General features: G+C 39.4%; 1 protein-coding gene across 1 annotated transcript; it reads right to left on the reverse strand.

The window, feature by feature from the left end:
- Positions 1-211: 211 nt before the first annotated feature.
- On the reverse strand, positions 212-24,107 carry SAMD7 (sterile alpha motif domain containing 7). The gene is made up of 9 exons (XM_076000558.1): positions 23,885-24,107; positions 19,264-19,369; positions 16,626-16,752; positions 14,255-14,379; positions 9,266-9,344; positions 7,426-8,051; positions 6,449-6,570; positions 407-517; positions 212-295 (listed from the first exon to the last, which is right to left on the reverse strand). The coding sequence occupies exons 1-9, from the start codon at positions 24,044-24,046 to the stop codon at positions 212-214; spliced, it is 1,542 nt and encodes a 513-aa protein (XP_075856673.1). The 5' UTR covers positions 24,047-24,107.
- Positions 24,108-24,748: the final 641 nt, after the last annotated feature.

Here is a 24,748-nt window from a genome sequence, read left to right on the forward strand (position 1 = left end):
CCATTGTGTCTGCTGAAAATACTCTAAAATGGGTGCTGGTGTGCATCCATTCCCAGTACTGTCTTCGGTGACATTCGGAGTTTGTCAGCCGTGGTGGGAGTAATTTATATCCCAGAAACTGGCAAATGCTGCAAATCAGGGTTCGATTTGTTTTTAAAGAGACCTAGTTGTTAAACATTTACCAGCACACCACTGCTTGCTGGCTTGCCAACTACACGTAGAAATGCGGTACACCACATTCACTGTTTCCAGATTCCCTCATTTCCATCATGTCCCCAGCCACAGAGGGGGAAAGCTTAGTAAAGCGGTTAAATAGTATTACTTATCTTACAACAGGATAAAAGTAACGTATTTCTCTTAAGCTTCATATAATTAATACATATTTAGTTGTGTAAAATCACCTTACCTGTGATTGAATTTTTAGTGCCGGCCCTAGTTTTAATCCCATAGTGCCTCGAAGATGCTCTTCTGTGAGTAATGGCAAAGTTTCTCCATCAATTGCATGATCTTTAAATACCTTCATAAACACAAAAGGTGTTAATTTTGTCCCATTGTCTGTTTTTTTTTTTTTTTAAGTTCTTGTTTTATATATAGATAAAAGTTTTGGAGGATATATTGAGCCTGAGGATGGCAGAAAAATTTATAAAACTGCTTTTTAGTTGCTCTCTTTTCTGTGCTCCCAGGGTACATTGTGCTCTTTAATAACACTTAGAGTAGACTGTAATTCTCTGCTTATAGAACTCAACTCTGACCTTATTCTTTGAGGGCAGGGTCCATGCCTTATTTGCGAATGCAGCCTGAATGCAGTGCCTGGTATGTGGTAGAAGATGGGAAATAAACATTGCTGGATCAATCACTGAATGGGAAAATACTCTGAGAAGAGGAATATCGGTAAAATCCATCGCAGACAAATTTGACCGGTCACATTTACAGAAGCAGCATCCTCTGTCCGCTGCCATCAGCACATGGTGAAGGGAGACAGGAAAGTGCAGGTGAGCACTGTGACCACTGGGCCTTCCAGCAGGGCCACTTTTGTTCGTTCTGGGTCTGTAGTGGATGTGGCCATGCCTTCCACGACAGAGTCAAAAGAGCCAGGGGGGCTGTGGGTGGACAAAGAGTCCAGGCAGATACAGAGATGGACACAAAAAACTAGACAGCTTGGTAGGACCATAATTTCATGATCTCCAGCTTCAACTTGCCTAGCAATCCTGTGTTTGCTCATGAGATTTTTCTCCCTTCTGTTTCAAGCTTTCCCCACCCTGCTCAAACTTTAGACCCTAAGGAGTCCTCCCACATTTTCAGCAGATCATATGGCTTTCTAATTAAAAAAAATAAAAAGAAGAGAAAAATTAAAAAAAAAAAACAGTAGATAAGAACTCCTCTAATTCTGACCAATAAACCTAAAAACTTCTTATCTTCTCCCACCACCCTGGTACCATGGGGGAGCGGCCCCTGCGCTGTTTGAAGACAACCTCTGCAGGTACGACGTGGCTCCTCACTCCTCCGTGTCAGGGCCTCGCTCTCGACACGCTTGACCCCCCCTTTTGTCTCCCACCTCTCCTCTTCTACTGGCTCTTTCCCACTGGCATCTAAGTAAGTCTCCGCCATCATTAAACAAACAATAATAATGCAAATATACAAACTCCATCTCTAGAGACTGCCTTGTGTCTCTCATTCCCTTCACAGACAGATTTCTCAAAAGGGTTCTGATGCTCCCAGCTTTCATGTTCTCACTTTCCAGTCATTCTTCAGTCTCAAGCAATCTGAGTTCTGTGCCCACCATTCCATTCCACTTGGTGCCTCCATCGTACCCAACACATGGACATTTTTCAGTCCTCCTATTTCTGAAGTTCCTGGCCGCATCTGACATTGCTAACTGTGCTTTCCTGAACAATGCTCTTCCTTTGCCTCCACGAGGCTCCTCCCTCCGGGTGCTCCTCTGCCCTCTCCTTCAAGGTCACCTCTGCTGACTCCCATTTCCATGTCAATCCTCATGTGTTAGGGCTTCTTAGGCTTCTGACCCTGGCCTCATTGTCCTCCTTGTTCATTTCAGCCTCTCACTTGGCGTCAAAGACTGTTTCTACATACCGGAGGCTCCCTAATGTATGTCTTTAACTTAGAAGCTAACTCGTGCCAATTTCACCTCTTAGGTATGAATCTGCCTGCCCCCACTGCTCCTACCCTGGTCCAACTCCATTTCTGCTCATCTGAGGAGGCTTCCCCTCTCGTCTTGTCCCCTTCAAGCTATTTTCATAAAAGCAACCTGAGTGACCTTTCTGAATCATACAGCTAATCATGCCACTTGTGCTTAAAACTTCCACTGCCTTTAGGATAAAGTCACAATCCTATACTGGGTCTTCAAGGCTCTTGTGACCTGGCCCCTTCTATCTCTCCCACCTTGGCCCTGGTCCCCTGTGCCACTGGAAACTGCTCTTTAAGCAGCCGCACTAAGTTCTCTCTGGCTTCTGGCCCCTCCCTTGGAAGTTCCTCCTTTACCTCCCTCCTGCCTCCCCTCCCTTCTTCACCTTCAGGTCTCACTTTAGAGGCCTCTTCCTTTAGGAGGCGATGAGTCCCTCCTAAGTATTCCCACCGTGCCTCGTACTCCACCCGTAGCACACTCACACTGATGTGGGGTCGCTCACTGGTCTCCTTCTGGACCACGAGCTCCACGACAAGAGGAAACACATTGGCTTGTTGCCACTATGTGTTCCACGGCTCAGGACTAGCTGAAAGATAGAATCTTCTTGGAAATCTCCTGTTTCAGGAAGAGCCTTGTGTTCTAATAGATTTTAGTTATTTACAAACTAAACTTATTATTTCTTTTCCTATTTTAATTAAGCAAATCATAGAAAATGGCTAATATAACTTAATTTGGGCCATAGCAAAAAGGCTGGCAGTTTGAGTTGTCTGTATAGCCTTATCTTGGGGGAATATATGATTCTCTTTGATATTTTGAAATATCAAAACAACATAAGGATCTCTACTACCACCTTTAGAACTCCTAGGGGCCCAGGGATCCTTGGTTGGAAACTGTATGGCTCAATATCCTCCATGTGGAATAATTATAATTGACAAAGACAGGTTTGAAGTCACATACACATTTTTTAAGTACTTGCTTTTTTAGCTGACTCGATGCTCAGTTTTACTCAGCTGCAAAATTGGGTTTAATATCTCTTTTGTAGAATGATGGTATAAATTATATTTAAAAGATAATCTAAATGATATGCCTAGTACAGTGCCTAGTGCATGGTCCATAATACCTAAGAGTAGGTATTAGTATCAGTAGAAATTTTTATAAATGAGAGAAGCTATGCAGAAAAGGTTGAATTGCACAAGACACATGGCTTGCCAGTTAGACACTTATAAAATAACAACATATACAATAACAGTTCACGATTCTGATCCAGGATTTCCCCTGCTCTATCCTACTGACATTCAGAAAAGGGAGTGCTGATGAACATGGTTAATTATATTTATGGTTGAACTCATACCTCATTTCTCTTTCCTTTGTAGGGTTTCCAGTGACAGGTGAAGGGACCATTTGTGAGCCTCCAAAGGAGGAGGAACCACATGGATAAATTTTCAAACAGAGGTAGGTTGGCAGCCAGGGACTGAAATGTGCGAGGACCTAAGCCTCAGTCAGGGTGGAGGTACTCGAGGCTGAGGCAAGGACACAGGTCCCTGTCGCTCAGATGTGCCCCTTTGCTCTCACCAGAACACTCTGGGCCATGTGTGCAATATAAATGCACACATATTTTTAGTACTTTTAGTTATTTTTAGAGAGAAAATCTTTTATCTGCTGAGGGGTTTGAACTAGACATTTACTTAAAGCAAACAATATGGGTTACAGGATCTCCTGTATGTCCCTAAAGAGCTGAGCCACCAACCCTATCTCTACATCTTTTTAAAAGAGTTCATTTGCATAGGGGCTTTGGGTTTTTGTTGTCGTTATTTTTTTCTGAATTTCTTTCCTACCTACAGGAGGCGAGTGGTTGGAGGTTGCTGCATAGGCACCTAAGGCAGAGGTGAGGAATGAGAGGACAGAGGGGAGATGGTGGGTATAACCCCAACTGGTCCCAGGGGCTTGGTCTGACCTGAGTAAAGAGAGACTGTGAGTAAAACCTGTGGGGCCTTCTAGACAAGGGTCCTCATGAGAATTGTGCACAAGAAGTGCTGCTTTCGGGCTATTGCACCTGGGAGGGAGATGTTTTCCCATTTCTGCATAGAATAACATCACAGAGCAGAGCAGGAGATGTGCACGGCAGAGCTGTGGCACGTGTCACTTGATGACACTTGTAGTTACTTGGAGGGGGTAGACTTTAAATGAGGAAACAAAAGCAGGACTTGATCCTGAACACATTTTGAGAAACACCTAGAAATCATTGGTACCACTTCTTGGGGTGTGGGAGGGACACTGACATCTGTCAGTGAGAGATAATGAGTCAGCAGCGTTGGGAGTGTTCACGTTGATGTGACTTCTACCCATAACAGGACATTTGGGATTATCAAGTATGAAATGCATGCACCATTATTTATTGCATGAGCAATTATTATAAACTACATCTTTATAACTATGGCTCACTGACTGATTAAAAATAATCATAGTTCAAACAAATCAATCTACCAGAAGTCAGCAATCACATGCTCATTATACAAGGGGTTGCTAGTTTCTGGTTATTATCAGAATTTAGTAACTTCGTTGTACCAGTGGTTGATGTGGCACTTGATAAGTGGTATAGATAAATTTAAAAAGTGACTTACCCATGACTAATGACTAATAATAAAATGATAGAGTTATATTCGTTGAACAGTGGAGAACAGGACAAATTTTTTATCAGATTATGTAAAAAACACAAAAATGGGTGACTTAAAGAATACCATTTGCCTCATAAGTAACTTGAGGCTCATCTTTCTTTAGGATATAATGAAATTAGTATTTATTGAATACTGACTAAGTGCCAGGCACTCTTTAATGCTCACAACAGTCCCTTGAAAATGTATTATTGTTATTATCCCCATTTAACAGATGAAACAACCGAGGCACAAAAAAGAGAGGCAACTTGTCCTAGGTCACACATCCAGAAAATGGAAAAGCCAGGATTTGAATTTGTACTTTCTGGCTTCAGAAGCCATACTCTTAGTTACTACTCTATATAGCTTTCTTATAAGTCCCATAAACAGAACCGAAACAGTAATAATAATAAAAAGAAAAAAAGAGAAAGAATTAACAACATCACACTATAGGAAAATATTTCACAAAACTGAGATCTAGGCCGGGTGTGGTGGCTCACACCTGTGACCCAGCTCTCTGGGAGGCCGAGGTGGGAGGATCACTCAAGGTCAGGAGTTCAAAACCAGCCTGAGCGATAACGAGGCCCCATCTCAACTAAAAATAGAAAGAAATTAATTGGCCAACTAAAAATATATAGAAAAAGTTAGCCGGGCATGGTGGCGCATGCCTGTAGTCCCAGCTACTCAGGAGGCGGAGGCAGGAGGATCACTTGAGCCCAGGAGTTTGAGGTTGCTGTGAGCTAGGCCAACACCACAGCACTCTAACCCAGGCAACAGTGTGAGACTCTGTCTCAGTAAAAACAAAAACAAAAACTGAGATCTGAAAAAAATTAGTTCTAGCATCAGTTAATCATGATGCTGTTAAACCACAATGTTCTTGTCTTGCTTTCTTTTCCTTTAACGCGTAAACCAAAGATAATGATACTAGATTTAGTAGACATTTTGTTGCTTAGAATTGTGTTATTAAACTACTCAAAAAAGGAAAATATATGTATGAAAATGTAGCATTGACATAAACTGCCAAAATGTACCAACCCATGACTTTTGTCACCAACTTTCCCATATTGAGTGAGGCTAGTTTTCTTGCTAATTGTCCTGACATTTTATAATTCTAAAAAATAATATCTACCTACCAGATTAAATTATATGTGTGCATATTTATATTGTCCCAGCATAAATAAAGAATTTAAAAATGATTAATTTCCTACTTTTCAGATCTATTGGTTTCTTGTCCTTTTTAGAATGAAGTATATATTTCTGTGATTTACCAAGTGCAGCCCCAAAACTCCTAATACAGAAGTATGCACTCCAAAACTGTTTGCTCTATGGATGAGAAGGGAATGTAGCAGACATTTCTCATTGTTTTTGGATACTTAGCCTCTAAAATTCCTTCTAATTTGGGGAGAATTCCCACTTCTTAGGAGTCTTGGTGGGACAGAAACTAAAGCCAGATATTCGCTCTCCCCACCTCCCCTGAGGCTGGGGTGACCCAAGCTCTGCCAGTCACAGGCACCTGTCCCAAGGGAGACTGGCATAGAAAAGGGAGAGTGGTAGGAATCCTCTCTAGGGGAAAAATGCAAGTTTGACAAAACTCATTATATAGGAAAAATATTTCAAACAGTCTTACTTTTAAGAAAATACTTCAATATTAAGTCACCTGAGCATAGTCTGAACAACCTGGAAGGCCACTAATGAAGCTGTGCACATCATCTACAGTCCATTTCTGAATATCTTCATCCAAAGAAAGATTTCCCCCAGTTGCAACCAGTGCATGTGGTCCTTTAAAATAGAAAGGAAATTATTTTGTGGTATAGCATTTCCAGGGGAGAGCAGAAACTTAGAGCTGGAAGGATCTTTAATGATAGCATTATTTAAGTATACAAAGAAGTTCTAGATTTGCTCCAGCTTCTCTCAGATCCCAACAGAATGCCCTGTGGATTTAAGTCTCCAGATTAATGCTACTATGTGCTATGATATTATGTGATTGTCATGCTCTCTAGGTGAGGCAAGGATTTAACTATATCTTCACCAAAATGGCAAAGTAGCACTTTGTAGAGAAGCAGTTGATCTGGCAGCTATATTATGCACACCCCACAATCCCTGTGTTTTAAAATATCTTTATCTAAAGAAATTCTAGAAAACCATTCAGTACGTGTTTTCTGGGTGGCGGATAATGCATCAATATTTACAGATTAGAAGTTATTACAATAGTAGTGGACACTTAAGATAATGCTTCTGTTTAATTGCCTATTTTTTTTCTACTCTTAGATATAGGGAAAATAGAATTCTATCTTTTAAGCAAGAAGCCTCTCTATTTTGTGTTGAAGAAATTAATAGTAAATTGAATTAAAATTTTAGTTTAAAATTCTGGTAGGTTTTCCCCAAATTCCTGACACTTGCCTTCCCAGACTTAGTTGAAAATTCTCTATATAGCAATATATAAACAAGACTAGTTTCACTCATATGGCTTAGTGGAACCAATGTAATAAAGTGACTTGAAGAAGAGGTAATTCTAAACAGGACTAACAAAAAAGCCTAAAAAGAGGCCTGATGGCTATAGTTCATTGTGTAATAACGGAAGGACTTGACAACCTGTGGCTAACAAGGATCTGCCACGGGCCCCTGCACACCCACCTGGCAGGGACGATTGAGGGAGTGGGGGGCAAATCCCACTGTTTCCACTACAGTCTGCAAACACGTGTTCTGAAGCCTCTTTCTCACCATCCCAGGCCTTTGTTTCCAGGGGAGCAGCGGGAGGTCCCCAGGGTTTTCTATAGGCCAGCTCGAACTCTCCACAGGGGTCGGGAAGGGCTATGCTCGGCTTTTCATTGGCTTCACTTGACTTCAGGTCTTCGCATGCTTCCATTTCTGGGTCTTTTGCATACCGCTCCTCTTCATAGGGAAATGCGTGAGTCTGGCTTAGGAGCTTTTGTTCTGTTTGACTTTTGGAACTCTCAGCATCGCTGTCCAGAACTTTCTGATTCCCTGTACCTTTCCTGAGTCGACGACATTTCTGTCCCCAGCTCTCGGTTAAGTGTGGTCCAGTTGCCACCAGCATGGGGTTTCCCTGAAGGTTTCTGAGGGCGCTCCTGTGGAAGTGCAGGTCACTGGCGGGGAGCATGCCTCTGGCATGGTAGGCAGCTGGGCCCGCGGGGATGCTGGAACCATAGAGGAATGGCACCCCCAGCCCCGCCAGGCCCTTGGGATTCACTTTTTCCATCCTCCTTTGCTGGTAAATAGTGTACATTTCCATTTCTGTCCTAAAAACAAAACAATATAGCTCATATGTCCTAAGAAAACCATTAGAAATATAATTCAACGTCCACTTGCTTTCCCCAAAGTAGCACCTCTGCTTCTCCTGTGTCCTCTCACTGTTTATCTGAACTTTGTCCTTTGGAAACACGAATCCCCCACAAAGCCACTGGGAAGGAGTATGGAGTAAGATCCGAAGGAGGAGCATTTGTCTGAATCTCACAATGGAAGTCCAAGGCCAGTCTTTAGAACGTAACCTCTAACAGGGCAAATTTCACAGGGAGGGGAGTTACGCAGCACGGGGAGTTTCTTGCCAGAGATTAAGTCTCAAAAAAGAACCTAAAGTATTGGCAAGAGGTTTTTAACACGTTAACTGCCATGAGAGTTGTATTTAACTCACTCTAGTTTTGCCCCCAGAGTCGCATGAAGCATGTATAAAAAATCTTACCTGTTGATGTTCTTACTGTTACAATTGATATTAACAATTTAATTCTAAAAGTGTGGATTAAATGAATAGAAGTCCATACATTTCAGTTTTCTATTTATGTTTAGCTTTAAATTACACTTGAAGTTTTTATTCTATTTTTGTGATGAAACACGGTGGCCCCAAGGAAAAGTTTCTGGGTTTTTTGTGTGGCAGTCAATGTGTTAAACTCTGTAGAACAATGTTAGTGGGACTCGAGAAAGGTAATTAGACAAAATGCAAGTCTCAGTGTTTATAAATCAATGCAAGCGGCTGGCAGAGGAGGAATTGAAAGACTTGTTGGTGTTTTTGCTTCACTTTGCTCATGGGTCATCACCTGGACCACTTAGGGTTCAATGTTGAAAAAACTGATGCTATGTCTCCTCTCACCGTGGAGCCACACCCCGTCGTTGCTGCTTTACCTCCTCCGGGTGCTGCAGCCGAAAGCCACTGGAGGACTGACATGGGGTGGCTGAGCTCTGATGGCATAGTCTGAAGTTGGGTTGGCAAATTGGCTCCTATCTTTGGGTATAATTGAAGTCGTTTAAGACAGAAATGCCAATATGAATTTCAGAGGAATCATAGCTAGGCATTTTAGCTATGAGATATTGATAAACTATTACGATCTGTAGGCCAGTACCACTGTTAGCTTTACTTATGTGATTTCTAATCTTGCTTTCATTTTTAACCAACCATGCATAACAAACAAATGGGCAAGTGAATGAACAGTAAATAAATAAAACAGCATTGCTAAATTACCTGGCAGTATGATGCCTTTGAATCATTTCATTCCTTCTGGCCACTGCCTTTATGGATTCTGGTGGTAAAATGCCCCAACCTTAAAAAAAAAAAAAAACCACCATCCCACCCCACAAACACATTAAAAACATGCATTTAAAAATAATAAAATATAAGGATTTAAAACAGTATCTTAAAAAATGTTGAGCAAAATGTTGGAAATGGTATCAGTATCTTAGAGTCACTTTGGTGATAGTATGATAAACACTAGATAATTTTTTGGTTCTTTTTTTTTAATTGCTGGTCTCATAGTTGGTGACATTTTCATGCCATATTTCAAAGGGGAAAAATGAAATGATTTGTGAACCTCTTGATCTCTTGCCTTTTGGGTCTTTTTTATTGTATATATAAATATTTATGGGATACAACATTATATTTTGATATATGTAGACATTATGGGATGATTAAATCAAGCAAATTACCATAAGCCTTACCTCACATACTTATTTTTTTGTGTTTGTGGTGAAAAGATTTAAAATCTACCCTCTTAGCAATTTTCAAGTATACAGTATATTGTTATTAACTATGGTCATTTGCTGTACAGTAGATTTCTAGAATATATTTCTCCTATCTAACTAAAACTTTGCACTCTTTGACCAACATCTCCCCAGTTATTCCCACCTCAATCTCTTGTTTTTAAGTAAAAACTGATTTTTTTTTTTTACAAGAGAAGTTAGTTGACCTTTATTTTTTTAAAGTACCTCTTCAGAAAGACAAATGTTGCATGTTCTCACTCATATGTGGGAGCTAAATATTAAAACAATTTATTTCATGGAAACAGAAAGTAGAATGATGGCTACTAGAGGCTGGGAAGGGTAGTGTGCAGGGGGAAACAGTTAATGGGTACAACAATATAGTTAGATAGACAGAATGAACAATATTTTATAGCACACCAAAGTGACTATAACCAGGATACGCTTTAAAATAACTAAAAGAGTGGAATTAGAATGTTCCTAACACAAAGAAATGATAAATGCCTGAGACGCTAGATACCCCAATTACCCTGATCTGATGAATTCACATTGTATGCCTATAACCAAATATCACATGTACCCTGTACAAATATACAACTATTATGTACCCATAATAATTACATATAAAAAATTTTTAAGTGCTTCTTGATGTACTGAAATCCCAGAAAATAAATGCAATGAGGAGTTAAGTGGATAAAATAAATTTATATAACGTTTTTTTGTATAGATTTTTCAGTGTATTTGAGGTAATATACTTTTTCCAGAATGATTTCAATGGAGTTGAGCAGCAACTACATCTTTTTTTGTTCATGACAACCTTCCAACATATCTTGAAATAACAGCAGCATCACCAGATTTCAAGGCTCTATTCTTGCCTGGTAACTTCATGCTATATTGATTTTTTCCATTCTCTGGACTCCTAATGCACTTAGAATCTATCCTAGTGCTTTTCTGACCATCTACTGTGAAGGACCAGCTTTATCCTATTTTTCTTTTTACATTTCTATCCCATTAGGGATAAATACTTTTAAAAACTATAAAAAGTGATTTCCTAGGAAATTTAAATGAAAACAAGGACAAATACAAGTACAATTTACAAATTATTAGGTTAACAGACATAAAATTACCCTGTCAAATTGCTATAAAAATTTTCTTTCTTTCTTTCTTTCTTTCTTTCTTTCTTTCTTTCTTTCTTTCTTTCTTTCTTTCTTTCTTTCTTTCTTTCTTTCTTTCTTTTCTTTTTCTCTCTCTCTCTCTCTCTCCTTCCATCCTTTCTTTCTTTCTTTCTTTCTTTCTTTCTTTCTTTCTTTCTTTCTTTCTTTCTTTCTTTCTCTCTCTCTCTCTCTCTCTCCTTCCTTCCTTCCTTCCTTCCTTTCTCTCTCTCTCTCTCTCCTTCCTTCCTTCCTTCCTTCCTTCCTTCCTTCCTTCCTTCCTTCCTTCCTTCCTTCCTTCCTTCCTTCCTTCCTTCCTTCCTTCCTTCCTCTCTCTCTCTCTCTCTCTCTCTCTCTCTCTCTCTCTCTCTCTCTCTCTCTTTCTTTCTTTCTTTCTTTCTTTCTTTCTTTCTTTCTTTCTTTCTTTCTTTCTTTCTTTCTTTCTTTCTTTCTTTCCTTGTATTTTGTTTGTTTTTTTTGAGACAAAGTTTCTCTCTGTTGCCCTGGCTACAGTGCAGTGGCATCATCATAGCTCATTACAACCTCCAACTCTTGGGTTCAAGCGATCCTCCTGCCTCAGTCTCCTGAGTAGTTAGGACTACAGGTGTGCACCACCACACCATATTTTTTCTATTTTAAGCTAGGCCACCACGCCTAGCTTATTTTTTCTTGTTTTAGTAGAGACAGGGGTCTTGCTCTTGCTCAGGCTGGTCTCGAACTCCTGACCTCAAGTAATCCTCCCATACTTGGCCTCCCAGAATGCTAGGATTATAGGGATGAGCCACTGCACCTGGCCACTATAAAATTTTCTAAGCCCTTACTCTCCCTTGTTTGTACAAACATGTCACAGACCATTACTGGGCTACCGACTATATTCGTTAACTATGATATTCATACAAACTGTATTTATTATACATGTAAGTCTGTTCTAATAAAAGGGTAAGCACGATGAGGGCAGAAACTGTTTTTTATACTCACTTTGAACCAAGCCCATAGAGCTCATTGAATTCTTGTTAATAATCTATTTTGAAATAAACCATACTACATATATATTTTTTCAGTGAGGTTCTTGTTATTTGTAAAATTCAAGGGTCAGATGAGTTGACCTCTAGGAATCCTTCTAATCCTGAAGCTCTAGGTTTTTTATAGTTCAGTGACTTCAGGATGTTCTCTTTTAGATAGCTGGTATGGATGAAACTGCCAACCCACAGCATATTGCCCATGATGCAGAGCAAGCCATGTAAGAAGTCCAGTCTAGAGGGCACTACAGTAATTGCCTGAAATTTAGGACTCTCTGAAATCTGAACTCACAAAACCTATTTCTCTTCTTTCTCTTTCCCAAATAGGCAACATCCAACGTAATGCTCGTTCAGCTGTGCTGATCCACTCCCTACCTAACATCTGAATTTTTGAAATAGATCCCCATCTTAGTTTCTATTTTGTTAACTTACTTAGTAGCTCAGTTTCTGTAGGACTGAGGCCTTCTCTTGCCCTTGCTACACTCTTACACTTCAACCTTGAGGAGGAGACCTGACCTATGTCCCTGGGACAAGTGCTCTACCTGCCTGCTTGTATATCCAAATATTGGCAATTTCTGGGTTCATCACTAAGAGTGATCCAGCAATGCAACTATTTCACTAGTCCATTGACCTGTTGCCTATAATCAAGGGCTACAGATTACTGGCCTCTTGCTGCCAGGTGGAGCTTCCATCCTTGAAAAGATATGCCTTTCAAGACTGTCTCCTTTGCCCTTAGACCACTTCTTCAGGTAGATCTAATTTTAGATCTGGCCCTTGCTTGGACGCTCACTCTCAGTGCAGTCAAATGGATTCATGCCCTGTGGTGGGCAGCAAGCTCAAATCTAGGCAAGCCAGTCCCTTCACTGGCCCAGGCATGAATCATATTTCTTTTTGTGTTAGGCTTTTCACTCACATTGTTCCCATCTATTAAGAGTTGGAATTGTGGAGCAAAGATAAACAGACTCATAAACACAGTTTTGGGGAGATAAGGTATACCAGTTTGATCTTCAATGTTGTGAGAAAATTCTCACCTCCTCGTCTCTCCTGAGCCCCCATCAGTTACATTTTCACCAACGTGACTCTACTAAAATTGCTTGTATCAAGATCACCAATGATCTCTATATAGTGCCAAATATAATATGTTCTACTTTGTGACTGGCATACTTGACACAGTTGCTCATTCTGTCCTTCTGACACTCTCTCCCCTTGCCTTCCATGCCACTGTGCTCTCCTGAGTTTCTTCCTCCTCACCAGTTGCTCCCTTGCGTGTTCTGTTTCTCCTTTGCTTGATCTTCCTCATTTCCTGGGTGCTGTTGGTGTGTCCCAGAGATCATCCTTTCAACTCTTCTATCTACACTCACTCCCTAGATGATCCTATCTAGCCTCATATATGCTGATGACTTCCAAAATTATATCTCCAGGTTGTCCTCAGAAGTCCTCTTGAACTTCAGAGGCCTTCCTGACATCTCCGCTTGGGTGTCTATTAGGCATCTCAAATGTAACATGAGCAAGCTGCTTCTCCTTTATCTCTCCCTCCCCAAGAACTCTGTTCCTTTCTGTATCTTTCTCAACTCAATGAATAGTAGCTCTATCTTTCCAATTTCTCAGATCAAAATTTTTGATATCATTCTTAATACCTCTCTTTCTTTCACCATTCATATCCAAATTGTGAGGAAATCCTATTGTTTCTACCATCAAAATAATTACAGAATCCAACCACTTCATATTATTCCTACTGCCACCAGCCCAGGCCAAACCATCATCTTTTGGCTATTCCAGTAGCCCATTAACTCTCATAAGTTTATTTCTAGAACTTTGATCCTATCAAGTCTGTCCCCATCTCAGCAGCCGGAATAATTCTGGTAAAATTTAAGTAAGATCATGTCACTTCTTTGTTCAAGCTCCTTAAAGCCTTCTACTTTTACTCAGAATAAAAGCCAAGTTTTCCCTATGACCTATCAAGCCAAATATAAACTTCCCAAGCCCCATTAATTCTCAGATCTCCTTTCCTCATGTATAAGTTAAGACAAATAATAATGTTGCAATTCTTCATGTTATTCATTTTTTTTAATTCTTCATGTTATTTATGAATACATTAATGTTTAGATGAGTTGGTTAACTGACTTACACTTGCTTACACAATGGAGGTACCACAATCTGAGCTTAGGTAACAACTGTAGAAACTACATGCGTAGCCACCACACAGTTCTTTCTCCAAACTTTAGCAGTAAAATGATGGCAAACTTAATGCATCCATCCAGTTCACAGTGGCTCTACAGATGAGGACCAAATATCTATTGCTCATACCTGAGTAGACACGATTGGACAGCATATTTGGCATATTTGCATTTGATAGAACAGAGGATCCAAATTGGGAAGGAACACAAAATTGTCTTGGATCAGTTGGAGCTACAGTGGAAGGCAATACATCTCTAGGGGAAAAAAAGATATAAAATAGGTGAAATGAGGCTGGAGTTGCATAAAATTTCCATTACTTAGACAGTAAGATTTCTTTATTGCCATATGGGATTCTTTTTTTTTTTTGAGACAGAGTCTCACTCTGTCACCCTGGGTAGAGTGCATTGGCATCATTATACCTCAGTGCAACCTTAAACTCCTGGGTTCAAGAGATCCTCCTGCTTCAGCCTCCTGAGTAGCTGGGACTATGGGTGCGTGCCATGATGCTAATTTTTCTATTTTTGGTAGAGACAGGTTGTATTCTTGCTCAGGCTGGTCTCTAACTCCTGGGCCAAAGCAATTCTCTTGCCTTGGCTTCCCAGAGTGCTAGGATTACAGGTGTGAGCCACCGCGCCCGGCTGTCGCCATATGGGATTTTATCATTTTTTCCCAAAATGAAGTAGAAAAGTCCTGCACTCTATAGGTTTAAGTTGAAATGTAGTAAGAAAGATTAGGAGGAAGAACTCTACTAAGGAAGGATTGACCCAGCTGACAAGAAAACAGAGAAAGCAGGAAAGTTAAGTTTTAGGGATGTCTGGAAAAAAAAATCTAATCAAATCAATCAAAATCTCTGATTTTTTATGACCAAAATTCTACTCTGGTCACAAATTCTTTTCTCATTTAATGGACATACTTTGGTTGGGTTTGCCATCTGGAATTGATGTTTGATAACCTGGATGGACAAATTATTTATTTTGCCAAACTTCATTGGTCTCTAGATGCCCAACTTTATTGTTCACAACCCATAAATAAGAATAAATAATGGGTCTTACTTTCTCCCCAGAATGTCAAAATATTCTAAAGAAGAGAAGATAAGATACTGCCAACAAATGCAAATTTTACTTATAATTTCATTTTTATTGAAAAGAAAAAAATTGTTCTATCACAGGAAATCCAGGATACCCATTGTTATGAACTTCATTGTTTTCCCCCAAAATTCATATGTTGAAGCCTTAACCCCCAATGTGCCTGTATTTGGAGATAGGGCCTTTAAGAAAGCAATTAAGATTAAAGGATACCATAAGGGAGGTTTTTGTCTTGTTTTGTTTTTAGATAGAGTCTTGCTGTGTTGCCCAGGCTGGAGTGCAGTGTCATAATCATAGCCCACAGCAACCTCAAACTCCTGGGCTCAAGTGATTCTCCTGCCTCAGCCTCCTGAGTAGCTGGGATTACAGGCATGTACCGCCACGCCTGGCTAATTTTAAATTTTTTTGTAGAGACAGTCTTGCTACATTGCTCATGCTGGTTTCAAACTCCTGGCTCAAGTGATCCTATTGCCTTGGCCTCCCAGAGTGCTAGGATTACAGACATGAACCACTGTTCCTGGCCTGGTGTCTTTTTAAGAAGGGGAAGAAATGTCAGATCTCTCTCTCTCTCTCTCTCTCTCTCTCTCTCTCTCTCTCTCTCTCTCTCTCTCTCTCTCTCTCCAGATGCTCACTGAGGAGAGGCCATGTGAGGACACAGTGAGAAGGCATTTGTCTGCAAACTGGAAGATAGGCCCCACCAGAAATCAACCCTGAGGCACCTTGGTCTGACAGCCTCCAGAGCTGGACAAGTAAATTTCTGTTATTTAAACTATCCAGTCTGTGGTGTTTTACTATGGCAGCCCTGGAAGACTAATGTACCAATGTTTGTACCTGCACAATGCCTGTGGCATGGTAAGTGCTGGTAGCTATTTGCTGAGTGAGGAGGTCAAGCAGACCTCCAGGGGAAGGAGGGCAGCTGTCCTGAAGGTGAGGGTAGCAGAGCACCTTGACTTGAGTTACTGCACCACAGTTCATTGAAGTAACATTAGGCAATCAAACAACACTGGGGTTAACAGCATCCCCAAACTTAATAATTATCTGGTTTTTTTCTTTGGACTATTTTTTTTTTGAGATAGAATCTCGCTTTGTTGCCCAGGCTAGAGTGAGTGCCATGGCGTCAGCCTAGCTCACAGCAACCTCAAACTCCTGGGCTCAAGCAATCCTTCTGCCTCAGCCTCCCAAGTAGCTGGGACTCAAGCATGTGCCACCAAGCCCGGCTAATTTTTTCTATACATATTAGTTGGCCAATTAATTTCCTTCTATGTATAGCAGAGACAGGGTCTTGCTCTTGCTCAGGCTGGTTTCGAACTCCTGACCTCGAGCAATCTGCCCGTCTTGGCCTCCCAGAGTGCTAGGATTACAGGCGTGAGTCACCGCATCTGGCCTCTTTGAACTATCATATGGGAGAGAAATACCTGTCCACAGTTGGAGGTCCAAATGGTAAGGGAACCAGTGGGATCCTCTGCTGCCCTGAAGCTGTCAATAAAGGGTTCACGGCCACCACTGGGTTTGTCATCAACATCTCTCGCCACTGATGAAGTTCTAAAGAAACCCAGATAGACACATTAACAAGTAACTCTACTTTTGTAAACTATTTGAATTCTTCTTGAACACAATGAAAGCCCTTTGTATTTTCCCCACACTTGGGAAGACTAGCTGCAACAAGCTTTTAGTGTCACAAAACCCCCAAGTATAACTGTTGAACTCAGTGTTTTATCAATATGGCCTTGGAACTTGTTGCTGAGTCCACAGGTAATACCATACCACACTACAGCCAATAATAAAATTAAACCAGCCTTGCAAGATTCCAGAAATACCAGCTTCCTTTCCTACAGCTTATTTTGATTCTTATATTTCCAGAGGGACAAATGCATTAATTCTCCCATATGTTCAATCTTTGGAAAATATTTCTATTTAGTTGATAAGATTAAAACAGAAAATGAAGGGCGAAAATCTTCTTACTGGCTAAAAATATATCTAATTAGAGTGGATACAGGCTGACTGCATGAGACTGTACTTAATTAGAACAAGTGACTGAATTATATCCAAGCTTACATAAACACAAGTATTCTTATGCATTTTCTTCAGAACCTAGTGGTTAGAAAAAGGGATTACTGTTAAAGGGATAATATTTTGCCTTACATTTTCTTGTTAATTATTAATAGCCTTTGAATAATTTTAAATATTAAACAAATAAACAAGTCAAATGGGTCACTTTAGCTTCTCTTTCATCCTCAATTGTTGCTTTAAAAAAAAAAGAATCTGAGATACCTACAACTGTGTTTGATGAAAAGAATATTAGAAAGGAAATGTTCTGCATTTCAAAGTCGTGATCTTTCTTTTTTCCTTCCTTGTACATATATTTGATATAATTTTTAAAATAGTTAATTCATTCGTATGGTTCAAAAGCTAAAGTTTTGGTGCTATTTAAATATGTAGTCACTTCTTTAGCTTCTTTTTCAGACCTAACCCTGCAGATCAAATTGGAAATTCAGGTCCATGGGTCTCCTAACATTGGCTTTTGCCATTTGTAGATATAAATATGTATATATACATATACACATATGTGTGTGTGTGTGTGTGTGTGTGTATAAAGTTTTATATCTCCATTTATTTTTACTGCATTTCTGTCAGGCCAGTATAATTCCCTCTCTGATAGTTTCCTTAGAGAGGTTAGTGACCATGGCACAGTCAGGATTAGAACCTGTGAGCCGTGGAGAATGCCAACAAAGAACGCAGGCTGGGCCAGATGTGGGCTGGACTTGTGACTCTGGGTTGGACCCGGCCTGCAGCTTGAAATCTCAGTGCTCCAGGTTTGGTGCACAGCCACCTTCTCCCCAGACAGTTGTATGACAGAGCAGTGTGGGACACAACTTGGTGTTTCATTTTGAAAAATTGTTGAACTTTGATTTTTGTCATGAATTGATGATCTCTAGCACAGGTTTGAACTGACCCATAAGTGAGATAGAATTTTTGTAGTTATAAAATATAGTTCTATAGGCACTATGTGGTACGGTTTTATTCATCTAGCATGAAAGAAACTTTATACCCATGGAACGGCAACTCCCCAATTCCCCCACCCCCCAGCCTCTGGCAACCACTATTATATTCTCTGTTTCTACGAATTTGACTATGTTAGTCTCCTCGTAGAGGTGGAATCATGCAGTATTTGTCCTGCTGTAACTGGCTTTTTCACTTAGCGTAATGTTCTCTAGATTCATCGATTGTGCACTTCAAAATTTGTTAATAGAGTAGATCTCACATTAAGTGTTCTTACCACAAAAACAAACAAACAAAAGCAAAAGGACACCAGAAAACTTTGGGAAACACTGGATATTATGTTGATGGTGGCCCAGCTCATCAAATTGTACACATTAAAGATGTGCAGTTCTTTTACATCAATTATTCCTCAATAAGGCTGTTTAAAAAATACAATGCTCTGCTTGCATTCTATGTATTGTCAGAGTCAAGTCAGAGGGAAGGAGAAGAAAAGGTAAAGGAAAAAAGGGAAAGAAGCAAGAATTGTGTAGAAGGGAAAGAACTGCTTGTCTTCCTCAGGCATGTCACTTTTGCAAAAAGCCATGCAGATGAGACTCTTACTTTGGGATACCCAATAGTTTATTTGGGAGATGGTCCTAGGAAGCCCTAGAAATAAGGAAGTAAGACCCAGAAGGAAAAAAACAATAAGAGGTGAGTTAACGTGCAGGTTGTCACTGTGGGCAACTGGTGCTCAACCCTGCTGGGGACCCTCTAAGAAACCTTGTGGTACATGCCTCAGAACTGTCCTTTTGAGGGACAAAGAGTTGGCCATTTACCCATTGATATCTGTTGGCCATTGATTGTGGGCACAATTCCCTATCGCATCTGGGTCATGCTTGAGCTAGACAGAGCAAGTTCCTGTGATGAGGGAGAAAACCTTCAGACTGAGAAACAGAGGTGCAGGTGCTTGAGATGGGACAAGACCTCCCTGGTTGCAGGTAACTCAGAGGAAGGCCAGGGAGATATAAGATAGGGCAGCAACAGGGTCTAGTGCAGTAGAGGCAATTTGGTTACCTTCTAATGTCATTCCGCTAGATAATTGGCACAAATGCCTTTCTTCTGAAATACCAGGTTCACCAGGCATAGGCATATTTCTACGAGGCTCTGTAGGGTCCATTCTCTGCAACAGCACAGCAGGATTTTTTTCACCGTGAGTCACAAGTTCACTGAAATAAGTGGAGAACTCAGTACTATCAGGCCAACGGGAAAGGAGGCATCAGAGACAAGTCTCATCTAATGTACCATTTACCAGTGTCATCAAATTTACCATCCTTGGAACCATATTTGTTCCTAATTCCATAGTCCCTGGGTCTGCTTTTCTCTCTTTTTATAATGCCAGAAAGGTTGAACCTCATCTGTAAAATTTTGGTACACTTCCAATATGGTGGTTTATTTTTTAATCAGTCCACCAAAATTTTATTTAAAATTCAAGCTATTTCCAGTGTCTACAGAAATGTCCGTATATCATGGACATCCCTGGGGAGGACAATGAGTCACTGACATCTGTAATATCTGTGTGTTAACACTTCTGGGCTCTACTTGGCTTCCCTCATTTTTTTTCATCATTGTATTTGTAAACTTGTATTTAGTTATCACTATCATATCTATTAATGCCCAAATTTTCTTTAAAAAAAAAAAAAGCATTGCCTTGCTTCATGTTATGGCTATTATCATTTGTATGCTCCAAATTATATATTATATATTTTTATTTTTTAGAGCTGTTTTAGGTTCACCGTATACTCCCCCACCCCCAACACACACGTGCACAGCCTTCCCCACTATCAACATCCTGCACCAGAGTGTATATTTGTTACAATCAATGAGCCCACATTGACACATCCTTACTACCCAAAGTCCGCAGTTTACAATTGGATTCACTTTTGGTGGTGTACATTCTGTGGTTTTGACAAACACATGATGGCATGTATCCAGCTTTATAGTATCATACCGAATAGTTTCACTGTCCTAAATCAAATTATATTTTAAAGCAAATACAATCAGAGAATTTTCAAGGCAATGTTCTGAGGTTAATCTGATCTTTCCCTTCGTCAGCCAGGTAGATACTTAAAGCTCCAAATCCATCTTGCTCTATAACCAGCATTTGGGGAGTATCGAATCATATGATCAACTTGTGAGTCTTCAAATATTAACTTTCACATTTTCGGGGTATCCATTTCTAGTTTAGGCACATGTAAACAAATGGCGAACTGAGGTCACTTTGCTATAGCAGATGAAATGCTCTTGAGTAAAAAAGTGCAGACTAGGATATAAATTTTAAGTTCAGAGCTTGTCTAATAATCCCAGAGTGGGCGGGTGCAGGGGTGCTTAGGTCTGCATTCAGGCTGGATTTCTCCGACCCAGAGCTCTAATCCTGGACGCCCAGCACATTAGGAGGATGAGGACCCCTTAATCTCTGTCTTCAGAGTCTTACCCTCAACAAACCCCTCCAGGCAGCACATAGACGATTTAGCTAGTGCTAATTCTGTCCCAACTGATTAGGGCAGTAGTAGTAAGACATGAACTTCGTGAACTGAAGCCCTTGCCACATCAGCACATATTTACTGAAAGCTTGCCTAGTGCCCAGTAGCCAGGTGTCAGTTTGATCATGTTTGGCTCTCATTGGCTGTACTACGATGACTCATTAAAATCAGTGCAATTGAGTTTAGCAAACCCTGGATTTGAGCAATTATATATATAATGTTTGTTGCATATATGATGCATGTATCCTGGGATTGTATACATTAAAATGAATTAATTTTTAAATAACTGCTATCTGGTAAGTTTTTGTATTTGAAAAATAGATGAACAGAATTAAACGTTTCCACAATTTTGAGGAAAATAAATACAAATTCTTAAATTAAAATTTAAGATGGAGGACAATGTCCTTAAAGGTCTTTTATTTAAGTATAAAACAATGCTCAGTAGCTTCACATAGTCACTATTCTCAGTGTCCTATATTAATGTGAGTTCTGAAAAGAATATTAATGCTAAAGCATAATTCACATTTCTTTAAGTATGATTTCAGTTTTTAAACTAATATATTAGAAATCTTAAAAATAGAAAGGCCAACAGACCAGCCTAAAAGCATTTCATTATCAAACACTTTTAGCAGAAAAATATAGCTGAGAAGATAGAGATTGTGCTAATTTCTCATAGCTATAGTTAGAAGTGTGAAAAGTTTATTTTTATATCCAATAAGAAAAAGTTTACAAAAATAATTGTATAAAATATTGTATAAAATGAAAACAACTGTACTAATATTAAAAATATATTTGTTAATTGAAATAAAGTTTAAGGTAAGATTAGATAAATACATTGACATAAAATATGTGACTATTTCTAATTGTAGATATACATCTTTCTTGAAAAGATTATAAAGGAATTCTAAAATTAGCCCACGCTCTTATTTCAAATGGATGAAATTATTACATTTGAGAAATCTTCAGGCCAAATGTGCATTAAGGTCATTTGTACTAGGACAAATGACATTGCTACTTAAAGTCTGAGTGGCTGATGTCACCCTCAGCCCCCATTCTACATCTCCTGCAAGGCTTCTGCCCATCCCTGGGTGCTAGTCTTCAACGGGCTCTCTGGCTCTGAGGTGCCCTAGTGGGGCTCCCTGTATACCCCATGGCTCACTTCCCTTAGCTGTTCCCTTCTCTCTGCTCTACACTGATTCAGAATGCAGTCCATTCCCTCAACATCACATAAAACCCCTCACACGAGGCTGTATATGCACATACCTGACTCTGCAAAGGTCTTGGCTAATGATCGGGCCAGAGGCGGGGGCGGGGGGTGTTGTTGAACACAACTTAAAATTAGATGTTAGATTTCTCCATTGTTAAACATTACGCTGGGCAATTTTAACAATTCAACCTCTGGCTTCTTGTTATTCTTCTTGACCTTTTCTGAGATGGTGCTCCAACAACTCCCAAACAATCCTTCCACTTTGTTTTGCAGAGGCTTCTTGAACCCCTCTCCTCAGACTCTGCTCTGAGTACAACTTAAATGGGCCTTCTACCCTGGGTCTCTCCAAAGCTTGTTACCCTAACATGTCTGCCAGTGTGGAAGAGAACTTTATTTTATTTTTTTGATACAGAATCTCACTCTGTTGCCTGGGCTAGAGTGCCGTGGCATCAGCCTAGCTCCAAGCAACCTCAAACTCCTGGGCTCAAGTAATCCTTCTGCCTCAGCCTCCCCAGTAGCTGGGACTACAGGCATGAGCCACCATGCCTGGCTAATTTTTTGTATATATTTTTAGTTGTCCAGCTAATTTCTTCCTTCTTTCCTTCCTTTCTTTTTCTTTTTAGTAGAGACGGAGGGAGGTCTCGCTCTTGCTCAAGCTGGTCTCTAACTCCTGAGCTCAAATGATCTACTCGCCTTGGCCTCCCAAAGTGCTAGGATTACAGTCATGAACCACTGTGCCCAGCCAGAAGAGAACTTTAGAGATTTCTTTTTCTACTGGTTTGGATGATGCCACAACACCCTGCTGTTGAAGGAAGCTAGATTTAATTTTTATTTTAAATAACAATGAGCATTTTCTCTGTTATACTAGCACAGTGTAAATGAAAATGAGTTATCATGGTAGTGTTAAGTAGTACTACCAACAAAGACAATTTATACTGAATTGAAGCACTTGGCAGTGGCCCTAAAATATATTTCACTTTTACTAAAGGCACATGCTTTAGCACTTTTCTGGATGCCTCTCACCACAGCACATACCTTGGAAAGTGTTGTTGAAGACAGATGGTTATGTACAGGTTGCTTTCACTTCTTTTCACTCTGAAAGCTCATTGTCATTAGACCCAGCCACGCCTTCTTGAAATGTCAAGTTCTAGGCACCAGCACAAATATTGTATGGAAAAGGATAAACCTTTGTCATAGTTGAGCAAGTAGAAATTATGTAATTTCTTTTCTATTTGGATTCAACATAATTTATGGGCTACTACAATTTGTACAAGTTATGTTTACTTTCCTCCAAATATTGTGAAGCAAAGTCTATTATATATAAATTTGTACAGAGACAAAAGTGAAATTCTAGCAGTGCTCATATAATTGAACTGAATATTAGGTATTTTAGTTAGACAGTTTTAAAGAATGAGTTAAGTAATATCAACATAGATTTTATCTCATGCTTATCATTGATTATTCCTTAATGTTTTTCCTGAAATTTTCTATTCTGTCATTTCATGGTCCATACATCATGAAAATTTTTGGAATATAGTTATCTGCAGTAATGAAAGGCCATTAAAATAATAATGTGTAGTAATCATAGCAGTAACACACAGAGGCAGGCACTTAATCTATTTCAAGATCATAAAACACTTAACAATAACTTTATATACAACTTTGAACAGACTTTATCTTAAATAAATTTCCTTTAAAAGAAATCAGCTAAATCCAAGCAGTATTTATTTGGCAGGAGTGGTCTACCATCTTTACTCTTTGCTAACTTCAGTCAAGTAACAATTTATTAGCTGGCATACAATTAGTAAAAGAGCCAATAAAATTTATAGATAAACCTAAACATTTCCTTTTAAAATAAAAATGTCCTTTTATTTTATACGTGCAACATTTTACTAAGAGTAATAAGCCTCAATTTTGGACTAATCAAAGTGTAGATTTGTATACTTACATCCTCTGTAAAGACTTCTTGTTTTTCACATTGCCAATGGAAGAACCACCCAAAGACTTTCTGTCCTTCAACTGCAGAAGCGTCTCTGACTACAGGTTGAAAGATACATCTGACAACTGCTTCAAAACCTGTCTTAGTTAAGGTTAACCTTCCCATAAACATGCATTCAACTAAGTTGATTAGTCCTATTTCATGATAGAAACTTTGCCCTCTGATATCCTCTACAGATAGGCTAAAAGACGTTAAGCCCAAGGAAATTGCACTGCAGTGTACATAAACCTGTCTCAGAGTTTAGCCTTTAGTATAATCCTTCCTTAGCCTTTAAGATGCTTTGTGGGCATTCACTTAATACCACTATTCAATTTGACACAAAAGAAAAATACTATGTGAATAAATAATAAGCTTTTCTTTGATGGAACTATAATGTATTCCATATTTCCAATAGGTTTCCAGTGGAAATTTTTCTTTCACAAGTGGGAAAAAAAACTAAGTTATTTTCCACAGAGCTGAACAATTTAACAAAAGATGGCCCTCTATTTAAGAAGGAAGCTTCCAGAATTAACAACTGTACTTTAATTCTCATAGACATTGAGTTAACCCTTCATAGCTTGTGTGAAAGCTATGATCTACATAAAAGGGAAAATGGAATTTTGAAAATGTGGTCTATTTTATTTATTAGAGAAACATTTGTAGCTTGAAAAAGAACATCCATGTTTTTTTGATTCCTAGTAATTTATAAGTGGAAAGTACCAAATAAGAATTTAATATAAAAAAATGAAAGTTGTGTTACAAGTAATGCCTTTGGCTTCTGGTTTGAAGATAACATACTCCTTTATTGACACGTTTTGATCATTGACTGTTGAC

This window comes from Microcebus murinus, chromosome 1 (assembly GCF_040939455.1).
Source record: "Microcebus murinus isolate Inina chromosome 1, M.murinus_Inina_mat1.0, whole genome shotgun sequence".
In the NCBI taxonomy this organism is placed as follows: domain Eukaryota; kingdom Metazoa; phylum Chordata; class Mammalia; order Primates; family Cheirogaleidae; genus Microcebus; species Microcebus murinus.